This window comes from Euphorbia lathyris, chromosome 7 (assembly GCF_963576675.1).
Source record: "Euphorbia lathyris chromosome 7, ddEupLath1.1, whole genome shotgun sequence".
In the NCBI taxonomy this organism is placed as follows: domain Eukaryota; kingdom Viridiplantae; phylum Streptophyta; class Magnoliopsida; order Malpighiales; family Euphorbiaceae; genus Euphorbia; species Euphorbia lathyris.
The window spans coordinates 20,351,953-20,364,187 of NC_088916.1; the positions used below are offsets into that span (position 1 = coordinate 20,351,953).

The 12,235-nt window shown below is 33.9% G+C and overlaps 1 protein-coding gene across 5 annotated transcripts; it reads right to left on the bottom strand.

The window, feature by feature from the left end:
* Positions 1-386: 386 nt before the first annotated feature.
* On the bottom strand, positions 387-6,048 carry LOC136200613 (metal-nicotianamine transporter YSL3-like). 5 transcript variants are annotated; one of them, XM_065991022.1, is made up of 8 exons: positions 5,691-6,030; positions 5,395-5,567; positions 5,105-5,202; positions 4,871-5,008; positions 4,596-4,785; positions 3,447-3,546; positions 3,181-3,200; positions 387-1,346 (listed from the first exon to the last, which is right to left on the bottom strand). In XM_065991022.1, the coding sequence occupies exons 1-8, from the start codon at positions 6,028-6,030 to the stop codon at positions 426-428; spliced, it is 1,980 nt and encodes a 659-aa protein (XP_065847094.1). In that variant the 3' UTR covers positions 387-425. The 5 variants fall into 5 exon arrangements, with proteins under 5 accessions (XP_065847094.1, XP_065847095.1, XP_065847092.1 ...); XM_065991023.1 differs by having other exon boundaries at positions 387-1,343; positions 3,181-3,187; positions 3,422-3,546; positions 5,691-6,021; XM_065991020.1 differs by lacking the exon at positions 3,181-3,200 and having other exon boundaries at positions 387-1,357; positions 3,441-3,546; positions 5,691-6,048.
* Positions 6,049-12,235: the final 6,187 nt, after the last annotated feature.

Here is a 12,235-nt window from a genome sequence, read left to right on the forward strand (position 1 = left end):
CCCTCCTCTCTCACAGTCTGCTGATCTCATCTTAGGTATTATTGAAAACCGTTTACCAAGCTTATATTGCAGATTGAGAGATATCAGCTTCTACCGTGATTGGAAAACAAAAAAAGAAAGGAAAAACGTAGATATGAAAAACGCACATTTGAGGGAGAACAACAGTTACTCTCACATATGATAAAAGACCATAATAATACCTCTTGAAAATACCAAAATGGTGATAAACATTCCTTATAGTACGAGTTGTAACATTTTGAATGAAATCCTATATGTGTAATAGGATGAATTATGCGGAAAAGGAAATAACAAAAACAAACTTGTATCCATATTTGACCTTGGAAAGGGGAATGAATTAAGTTGAATTAAGTCTGCACATCTGCAGTTAGTTTTATTTGCAATAAAGAAAAGGATTTGTCAAAATTCTAATGGTTGGGCAAGAAATTCATGCATATGGGTGGACGAATTTTGAACAAAGCAAGAATAGATGAAGGCAGAATCCACAGCCCATCTCCACAGATCAACCCAGACGCCACAGCAGGAATCATAAATCCTGCCTTTCTGCTGTTTAACTTATGCCATATATACACAACCAAGCTTCCTACACACATATCTATTGCAAAATATGCCCCTACAAGAAAAGGCACTGCCATAGCCATTGGAAGAGGTATCCATTTTGCAATTTGTTTAGGGCATAAGTCTCTCAACAAGTTAGCCATTACAGCAAACCCAAAAAACCCATAACAAAGCTGCAGACAATGCTGTGGAAGAGCCGAAAAGCCTTGTACACCAAGAATCGCCATGTTTCGATAGATGATAGCATAAGGAGCTTTATACTGTCCATCAGGATTTCCAACATCAAAGGCCTTGTAAAAGAGAAAGAATGTAAGAGGAGCTACTACACAGCCTATTGCTGTCCCGATTGCCTGGCTAACGAGCATCGAACGAGGGGAAGTGAGTGTTAAATGACCCGTCTTGAAATCATGCATCAAATCAGAAGAGATTGATACAATTGATTTCATCAAGCCGCACCCGACGAGTCCTGCCACGACACCTTCGTTCGTTCCTGACATGGCTGCTAGCACAAAGAGAGCAACTTTGCCGTAGTTGTAGGCCATGTTCATATCGGTGAGGCCTGCTCCATAAGCATTGCAGAAGCTGAGTGCTGGTGCGAGGATGTAAGCAACTACTACAAAGTACCATTTTAGCTGTGGAAACATTAGGGGGATGACAATGATGGAGATTATGGAGAAGGCGATGTAGCCTATCAAAGCTACCCATATTGGAATTGTTTCTCTCATGAAAAGCTCGTTTCTTCGAAGATCTTCGGGAGCTTCATTTTTCTGCTCTTCAGGAACTGAAAAAACAAATGACTAGAAGAGTTAATAATAATAATAATAATAATAATAAACAGTAGGTCTCTAACCTATACGGACACCATCAATTGGTTCCTCTCATAATTAAAATAAAATTTTGTTTAGTTATTCCATAATTTTAGTTGGGTTTGGACCAGTATTTTATGATTCAATAGGTTTTCCATTATCAGTGATCAGTTAAAAAAAAAAAAAAAAGTTAAATAGAGCCACAATTAATATGTTGTACCATAATACATTCTTATATGTGTACATATAATATTAGTGCAAAAATACCTCTAACATTTTGGACCAGGAGTAATTTTACTTCTAAAGTTTAAAATTATGCAATTTTACACTTAACGTTGAAAGCCAAGAGCAATTTTACCTCTAACGTTGATAAATTTAGTCAATTTGATAAATAATTCATCAAACTTTTTCTCGGTCATAAATCTTGTCATTCACGCTTCACACATGCGTCATTTTATCAGTAAAAATCACAAACATATGTTGGGATGTGAAAAAAATATACTGTCTTTTGTACGAATTAGACAAAAAAAATTCAAAAAATTCACCGAATTTATAAATATTAATCTCTAATTCTATTATTAAATTACAAAAAACATGAAATCCTTTTTTAAAAAACGAATTGATATGCAATTGGTGCAAAATAAAGAACAAAAATATTTGTGTTTTATAATAGTGTCTGAAATTGATCCAAATTATCAACGTTAGGGATAAAATTGCTCTTGACTACAAATGTTAGAGATAAAATTGCACAAATTTAGACGTTAGGGGTAAAATTGCACCTGGTCCAAAACGCTAGGGATATTTTTGCACCTTATCCCTATAATATTTATTTCAATTAGGTTTAACTGATTTGTTTTTTTTACTGAAATTGATATCATAATACACTAATCAATACCAATTGAAAATATTAAAACAATCGAATTGATAATCAAATTAATATGTCGTAAGATAAACCAAACGGGCAAATACTAGAAAAAAAAGAACCAAAATTTTGTTTCAACTGGAGGAGGGATACAATTAGTAGTTTCGACCTATGTTGAATCCCTAATTGGACCTTTAGAAGGTTATGAATCTAATTGATGTTCTATTGAAGATCTACGACTTTACAAGATTAAACACCTTTTAAAATATATTTTAGAGACCTAATTGTAATATAAGCCCACAATTATCAATACAATTTTTTAAAATAAAAATCAGGGCAAGCTGCCTCTTAGAGCATCTCCAAGATACTATTAGTGCACTCTCTAAAAATATTATAAATAATTGACTCTTAACGATGTAAGAGTTACTAAGATATACCATCTCCAACAATACTCTTTATATCCACTTTTTAGTTATTATTATATTATTAAGATTATTATTTATTGTTATATTTACCAATAGTGTGAGGAGAGGGACTCATTACTAATAAATTATTAATAAAAAATGAAGTTAGGAGGCATTAAGAGGTGGAGTGAGGCTCTATGTTAATAGAGAGGATGAAGAGACTCTTAGTAATTTAAGGAGTCAATAAGAGGCTGTTGGAGTGAATTTTTTACTCTCCATCCTCAAATTTTAACTTAAGAACCAATTTCAGAATATGTTGGAGATGCTCTTAGCCCCTCTACATACACCACTGGTAATAAATGAATTCATGACTCTTCTTCTCACTATCTATTTAAAAATAACAATATACAACTGCCTTAAATGATAATTAGAGAAACTCTTGAAGGAGCTAGTTTTGATAATTAGAGCAACATCTAATTTAGAGTATCTCCAATACAGTGACACGACTGTCTAAATTTTTAGTTACTCTAACAGAATCTCTAAAATATTTAGCTACTTATTTCCACTAGCTAATTTTAGCTAGCTATTTCTATTTTTTATTCATTTTTTTTTCTTTTTTTCTTATTTCTTTTCTTTCTTTAATTTTATTTCCTTATAAGAATTAAATAATTCGATAGAGAGTTAAAATAGCTAGAATAATTGAAGTAAAAGATTATTTGGTTAGTTCAATTTTAGCTAACAAATATTTTATATTATTTTAAAAAGTCAAGCACTTAATTAGTTTAGAGATACTCTTACAAGTTTTGTGTTTTCCACGTATGTTACGAGCAGTGAAATAGAGTATTTTGAAAAAATTATAGAGCCCGTCGCCAAGAATGAGAGCAATCGAAACAAAAACCTGCAGTAGAATCGAGTTATGAATAGGGTTATTAATTAAATATAAGGTAAATTTAAAAAAAAACTCATGTGGTTTCACTTTTTTTTGCAAAAAAATGACTGTGGTTTTTTTCTTTTCAAATACAGGACTCTGGTTTATTCGGTTACACTATTTACGGATTTGGTGAAGATCCCGTTTATTTGCTGACGTGACTGAAGGGCAAATATGAGTTTTTAAAAATATTAGGGTAAATTTCAAAAAAATACCCATATGGTTTCACTTTTTTTTTGCAGAAAAAGGACCGTGGTTTTTTTCTTTTCAAATACAGGATTGTGGTTTATTCCGTTACACTATTTACAGATTTAGTGAAGATGCCGTTTATTTTCTGACGTGGCTGAAGGGCAAATATGGGTTTTAAAAAAAATCGGTCACTTACTCATTTTTCTATTGGAAATAATTTAAATTTGAAAAATCATAAACTCTGTAATTTGAGCAATCTAAATAATTAAATTGATTATTTACATGCATTAGGTTAATAGGTAGCCACTTACTTCTTATACATATATTTGCCCTTTAGCCATGTCAACAAATAAACGGCATTTTCACCAAATCCGTAAATAGTGTAACGGAATAAGCTACAGTTCTATATTTGAAAAGAAAAAAACCACAGTTCTTTTTCTGCAAAAAAAAGTGAAACCACAAGGTTTTTTTTTGAAATTTACCCCAGTTTTTTTAAAAACCCATATTTGCCCTTTAGCCACGTCAGCAAATAAACGGAATCTTCACCAAATCCGTAAATAGTGTAACAGAATAAACCATTTAAAAAAAACCACAGTCCTTTTTCTTCATAAAAATGGAAACCACATGAGTTTTTTTGAAATTTACCCAAAATATAATTAGTAGGATGAGAAATTTCAACGTACTCTAAGAGTAATATATTCAACCAGTCAAAATAGTTTTACATACCATTTCATGAAAAATGATTGATGTAATTTTTTTACACATAATATTAATTAATTCGCTAAATATATTACTCTCGGAGTAATTTAAAATTTTCGTGAGTAGAAAACCTTGTAACCGTTTAAACTCTTCATACTACTTTGTGGTAAAGTAGAAGGATACCAATCTCCTTTAAGACCACCTATCTGTGGCCACATTACTGCCCAAGAAACGAAAGCTCCAAGAAGCAAAGATAAATTCACAACATGAGAGCATATCATTCCTGCTCCCACATAAGTCATGCTAAAATCAAAGTAAAATCTGCACGGTTCAATTTCATTTAATCAATAAAAAATAAGAAAAATATTTAATAATAACTATCAGCTTAAACTCTTAATTTACTTACGTATTTTTCCATGCTTTCAATCCGAAAGTCGGAAACTGAGCAAATCCACATACAGAATCTCCACCAGAATAGAACCATTGAAAGAAAGCCCAAATGAAGCTTACTGAGAAAAACTTCATGAATCCTTGAACTTGCTTCCTGTAACAATAAATTAAGGAGATAAATATTTATTTATTTTTTCAGTTTAATTTCACACTCAAATTCCATTAATGATGTATTGAAATGTTAAGAAACCTGGCCATTTTGTCCCCTTTAGGAGTGTGGAAACCATTGATGAGAACTGCAGTAGCTGTCCCACTTGGATAACTTAATTTATAATCCATTACCATAATCTGTTAAACATATAACAAATTCATAAAAATCATATGTTTATCCGTTTTGTTTTGTTTGAATGTTATTTTATGAACATTATGTTTTAGAAATTACGTTTCTAAAACATATGTTTATATTGGTTTGTAAACATATCCGTTGTTTGAATGCTATTTTATGAAGATTATGTTTTATCCCTTAAATGGATTATGTACCTTTCTAAGAGGAACCAAAGCAAGCAGACCAACAAAACAGCTAACAAAGAGGAAACCAGTCATCCAACCAATCCCAGGTTCTTTGATGCTTCCAGGAGTATTCCCTTGTGTCTCAACCCCAGCTTGCTCGTATGTCTTCTTGTTCAATGCCAGCAGAAACGACCCGAAACCACCTGCAATTCGAAAAAAGATTGTAAAAGAAGGCCTAACTCACCCTTAAAAGTGAAACTTTTAATTAAGCTTCTTAATTAAGCAACATGAGATATTTAACATATGCGAGTAAAAACGAAAGGAACCTCCAACGGAAATGCTATAGCAGGCAACAGCACAAGTCTGAATAACAGTATTCTCTTGTCGAGTGAATGGTTTGGTGACAATTCCAGCTTTGTGGAGTATTTTAGTCCATGCTTTAACGAAAACAAAAGCAAGTAGAGCAGCAGAAACATTGAGATTAGGGACTAATCCTGTAGTGAGATTAAGTTTCATGACTATTACACTATAAATTATCCCAATTACTAAACTTGCTATTAGCCCTCTAATTGTAATCTGTGTAGTCCATGGACCAATTCTTTCTAATTCTACCTCTTGTATTTCCTCTTCCTCTTCCTTCTCAATTATCTCTTTCATGTCTTCCATTTCCCTTTGATTATTCATCCAATAATCTTAATTAAGGAGACACAAGCTTGATTAGCATTAAGCCATATATAATAGTGTTCATAGTTCCAATTAAAATAAACTCATATATAAGTTTTATAATGTACTAAAAAACAAGTACAAAAGAGAGAGTTTGCAGTACATAAAATGCAAAGACTTTCTTTCTACTAAGGTCTAATTAGAGATGGAATGTGTTTCAACCACTTGTCATGCCGTGAAATTTGGATCAGTTGACTTATCATCATCAGATCTACTCTACTGATATCTTTTGTACAATAATTTCATTGAGAGGCTAAAGCTATAATATAGATGTGAAAAGTAATAGTAACGGCACTAGTTAAAAAAGGAGAAGCTGAGAATCACCAAGCATTCTGGTTTTGGTCTGTGTTGCATAGACATTTTTTTTAGTAGCATTTCTTGCTGCGTATTCCTGTCATGTATATGTTCGTTTTTGTTTGAAAGCATATGTTATGTTTTAAAAATAACGTTTCTAGTATCGGTTTACGTATTTGTGTTCGCATCAGTTTCCGTCATCATCAATTCACTTAAAAAGCATATTACCTTTGTGGAGTAAACATGGACTCCTGGGTTATTTTCTTGGCAAAAAGTATCTTAGTTGCTTGATCTTCAATTCTTTTACACATTGAGCTATTGATTTTTTATTTGGATATATTTAATTATTTACTTTTAGTCATCTTAAATTATTGCTATCCAAATTAGTTAGTTGCGATCAGTGGTGGATCCAAAAAAAATCGTGAGAGGCAACATCGGAAAAACAAAAAAACACAAGATAAGAAAGGAGAATGAGAAGAGAGATTTTTTTTTGAAGTAGAGTCTTTATTTTGGACAAAATATTTAAATCCAAGAATAATGAGAATAATTAAGGAACTAAAGTGGATAAATAAGATAATTAAAGTATTGTTTATAATAAGCTTGATACCGTAGGGTTTTCACAATTGCATATTACTTATTTTGCTAGCCCTTTTTTTTTTTTTTTTTTTGTATGTGTTCATTACAATTGTATTTGGGGTAAATTACACAATAGTCAAGATTAACCAGTTATTTATAAGTATCTCAAATTATTAAACAAATTTATTTAAATGTCAAATTTGGTGGTTATTTTTAAATCTGTATTTTTTTTTCTGCAACTGATTAACTGAAAATTTGACAAAAACAAAAATAAAGTTACGATATTCTGATATATTAAGATTTAAAATTATATAATGATAAAATACATAAAAACGATTTTCATAATTGTAAATAAAAATTAAAACTGATTTTATATGTAATTTCCTCTTGTATTTGGCTATATAAACCATTTGACGGATGAAGCAAAAAAATCAACATTGAAACACAATTGCTTTTTTTTGGTAGAGTTATAAAAGAGTGAGAGAAAAAGAGAGATGTGGAGTTGGAAGTTCAAGAAATACTATATTAAGGAGGTGTAAGGTTACAATCGGGATATTCCAACTGTCTCTTAAATTACTTTAAACCTTGAGTTTGGTTATACTTAAAAGAGTTTTTTTTTTTTTTTTTTATATAGGGTACTTAAAAGAGTCTTAATTATTGTATTCCTTTTATTATTATTAGTGGAGTTATTTCGGTGTCTCTTGATTTTTTCCTTGTAAATGAGTTTTTACGTTGCGTGTCTATCTATCAATTTATTTTTAACTTCCATGAATAAGGAAACTAACAAAAAGGGATCATTTCTTTTTCTTCGGTTCCAAAAATTTTCCAAAGGTGCCTTTACGCTTTTTTTTTCTGCCACATTTAGTTGGTTTACCCCATGGAGTTTGTGAAACTCTTCCATAGGACCCACTACTTTTGCTCCGACCCTCGAACTACTGGTCTTCTACCGAACCACCGACTCTGCCCAGCCTTCCTAAGCTTAAGAGTATTATGGCTAGCATTTGAAACTCTGCCAATTGTGGCCCGACATTTAGAATCAATCAATTTTTCAATGTCAGAAGGCAATTTCACCAAACAGTTCTTTGTGGCTCTTTCATGATCTTAGCACAAGTGTCAGCAGCTCGAACCAGCTTTCCACCTTTGTTAAAGAATAGAGACTAAAATTATAATTTATCGAGGACTAGAGGACTAGGTATGAAATTTGAAGGAATTGAGATTTGTTTTCCCGAAATAGCATAAAAAAACTCTCCACTCTCACATATTACACTATGCATTCAAATTCATTTTTTTATTTCTTTGGCACACTAAAAACATTACATAAAGTTTAATTTACAGGCAAATTACATCACCCCATTTCCACATATCACAAAAACTAATAATAACCATAATTTTGTAAAATTTATATCCACAAATCAAAGTCCATTCTCCAACTACTTATTTTTTTACTTCTTTTAGGCTTATGGATAAAAACATTACTTGAAAGTCTAACTATGTCATGCCAACATTTATTTCTTGTGTTTTTTTATATTATTTTTTTATATATAATTTTGTAGTAAAATTAAGTTTATTATTTTAACATGCCCCATTAAACTTAATTTTTCGTGACTCTCAATTGAGCTCTCAAGTGACTGAACATATCATATTTTAACGGTTTCATAAAAATATCTGCAATGTGATCTTGTGTCTTCACGTACTTCAGTGTCACCTCCTTTTGCTCAATGCACTCCCGAATAAAATGATATCTCGTGTCAATGTGTTTGCTCCGGTCATGAAACATTGGATTTTTTGCTAGTGCCAATGCAGATTTATTATCAACAAAAATTTCCGTTGGTTCACATTCTTCCATCTGAAATTCCTTTAAGAATCTTCGGAGCCATATTGCATGACAGATACATGATGTTGCAGCGACATATTCAGCTTCACAAGTAGATAACGTCACAATCGCCTGCTTCTTCGAAATCCACGTAAATGCAGTATCACCCAGGAAAAATACAAAACAGTTGTACTTTTTCGGTCATCCTTGTCACCTACCCAATCACTATCACAGAATCCAACTAATTTGAAATCATCAGTTTTTGAATAAAGTAATCCCAAATTAGTTGTACCTTTCACGTAACGGAGAATTCTTTTTGCTGCGTTCCAATGTGACACCGTTGGAGCTTCCATGTATCGACTTACTAAGCCGACTACATAAAGAATATCCGGTCTCGTACATGTCAAGTATTTGATACTTCCGACCAAGCTTCAGAATATCGTCGGGTTAACTCTGTCTCCACCTTCATCTTTTATCAACTTGACTCCACATTCGACTGGCATGCTGACAGAATTACAATTTTCCATCTTGAACTTCTTTAAGATCTCCTTTGCAAAACTACTTTGAGAAATAAAAATCCCATCGTCATTCTGCTTCACTTCAATGCCAAGATAATATGACGTTAGACCAATGTTAGTCATCTCGAACTCACGAGCCATTGTCTTCTTGAACTCCTCAAACATCTTAGGATTGTTCCCTGTAAAAATGAGATCATCCACATACAAACAAACAAGTAATGTATCTCCATTTTTTACTTTTGCATACAGGGCATATTCATGTGGGCATTTGACAAAACCATTTTCTTGAAATATTTGTCAATGTGACTGTTCCAGGCTCGTGGTGCTTGCTTGAGACCATAAAGTGCCTTTTTTAATTTTAGCACTTTATTTTCTTGACCTTTCACAACATACCCAGGTGGTTGCTGGATATAAATTTTCTCTTCCAGATATCCGTTGAGAAATGTGGATTTCACGTCCATTTGATGGATTCTCCACCTGTGTTGAGCAGCTACAGAAATTACCAGTCCGATACTCTCCATTCTGGAAACAGGAGCAAAAACTTCATTGTAGTCAATTCCAGGTCATTGACTGAACCCTTTCACCACCAATCTTGCTTTATGTCGGACTATTTCACCGTTTGCATCTTTCTTTGCTTTGAACACCCATTTAACTCCAATGGATTTTTGATCGACCGGAAGTGATGTCAGCTCCCATATTTTATTTTTCTCGATTGAATGAATCTCCTCTTCCATGGCTTTTCTCCATTTTTCATATTTCATTGCTTCTTCTGGATCTGTTGGTTTATCATTAACAAAATGACAATAAAGAGTTAATTCATCATTGAGATTTCTTGTTACATCATAGAGATCTTTAATAGGTATGAATTTTTTTGGCTTTCCGGGCGGATATTCATCTGAACTATCTCCATCACTCGAGGACGAACTCGAACTAGATGAGCTTGCTGATGTCGAACTGGTTGCTAGTGTTTTGGCTGCGACTGTGGTTGGTTCTTCCTAATCATTGTCTTCATCCATGAAAGGATAAAAATTGTAGTTGTTTTCTTTTTCACCAGTCCAGTCCCAAACTGCTTCTTCATCAATGGTGACATCTCTACTGATGACGATTTTTTGCATCTGAGGATCGAACATTTTGTACCCTTTGGAATGTTGTGAATAGCCCACAAACAAGTATTTCTTGCTTTTATCATCTAGCTTCTTGCGTTCTTCATCTGGTACATGGACATGAGCAACACTGCCAAAAACACACAAATGAGAAATATTGGGTTTTATTCCGCTCCATGCTTCTTGTGGAGTTTGATCCCAAACACTGAGAGTTGGCGATCTGTTCAATAGGTAGACAGCACAGTCTACTGCTTCGGCCCATAACTCATTCGGTAAATTTTTGCTTTTTAACATGCTCCTCACCATGTTTAGCACAGTTCTGTTCTTTCTTTTTACTACGCCATTTTGCTGAGGTGATCTGGGGACTGAAAGGAAATGACAGATTCTATGTTCTTCACAAAATTGCTTGAAAGAGATGGATATGTATTCACCGCCTCTGTCTGATCTGAGTGCTTTAATAAAATGGCCACTTTCCTTCTCCACTGGGGCTTTAAATTTTTAAATGTCTCAATGACTTCTGATTTTTCCTTCAAAAAATATACCCAGGTTTTTCTACTATAATCATCAATGAAAAGTAGAAAATATTTATTTTTACCAAGAGACTGTGGAGTGATCGATCCACACACGTCTGTGTGAACTAGCTCAAGTGGCGCCTTTGCTCTTGACATGGACTCCTTTGGAAAACTGGTTCTGAATTGTTTCCAACGAGATATCCTTCACACAGTTGATAAGGCTGGTCAATTTGAGGCAATACGTTTACCATCTGCTTCTGTCCCAACAGTTTCAATCCTCCAAAATTGAGATGTCCGTACCGTAGATGCCAAAGCCAGGGGGGACTTTGCACACAAGCTTTCAAACATTTCGCCATGTCCATCTTAATTGTGAACATTCTGTTTCTCGCCATGGGTACTCGTGCAATCAACTCATTTTTCTCATTCAACAGGAGTAGTTTCCGGTCCACCATGTGCACTTCATAATTTTTCTCTAGTAACTGTCCCAAACTCAAAATATTGCTTTTCATGTTAGGAACATAATAAACATTATCAATAAACTGGTGAGCGCCATTTTTGAGCCGAATAAGAATGGTTCCTTTGCCTGTAATAGGAACCTTAGAGGAATATCCAAATACAACATTACCGCGAACGGATTCATAAAGCTCCACGAACATCTTCTTGTCATAACACATATGGTTACTTGCCGCATTGTCAAGATGCCATGTATTATTTTCCCGATTTTCTTCACCTTCATAGGTAAGTAACACTGTGCCAGTTACTTCCTCATCTTGAATATTATTGGCAGTCTCCTCTACCTCCTTAGGCGGACTCCAACATTCCACCGTATAGTGACCATACTTAGAGCAATTATAACATTGAATATTGGACTTGTCGCGTCCTTCATTCGGCCTCCAGTTTCCTCTTCCTTGACCGCGTCCTCGGCCTCGGCCTTTTCCTCTACCTCTAGTGAATTAAGTGCTTTTGTCATTGTTGTTGTTTCCGTTTTCATTTCTGCCTTGATTTCTGCCACGTCCTCGCCCTCTACCATCTCCTCCTCGACCTCTTCCGCGTCCTCTGTCGGACTAACTACCTTCACCATTTTTAAACACAGTCTTCGTTGCTAAGACTTGTTCTGCGGAATCTTCTCTTCGTTTCTCAAACCGCTCCTCGCGTGCTTGTAATGACCCTACAACTTCGTCAACTGACATTTCGCTGATGTCTCTAGACTCCTCCATAGCCACCACTATGTAATCAAATTTTGGTAGTAGTGATCGTAGAATTTTTTCAATAATTTTGGACTCTTCAATTTTTTCTCCATACTACTGCATCTGATTTACGACAGATTTTACT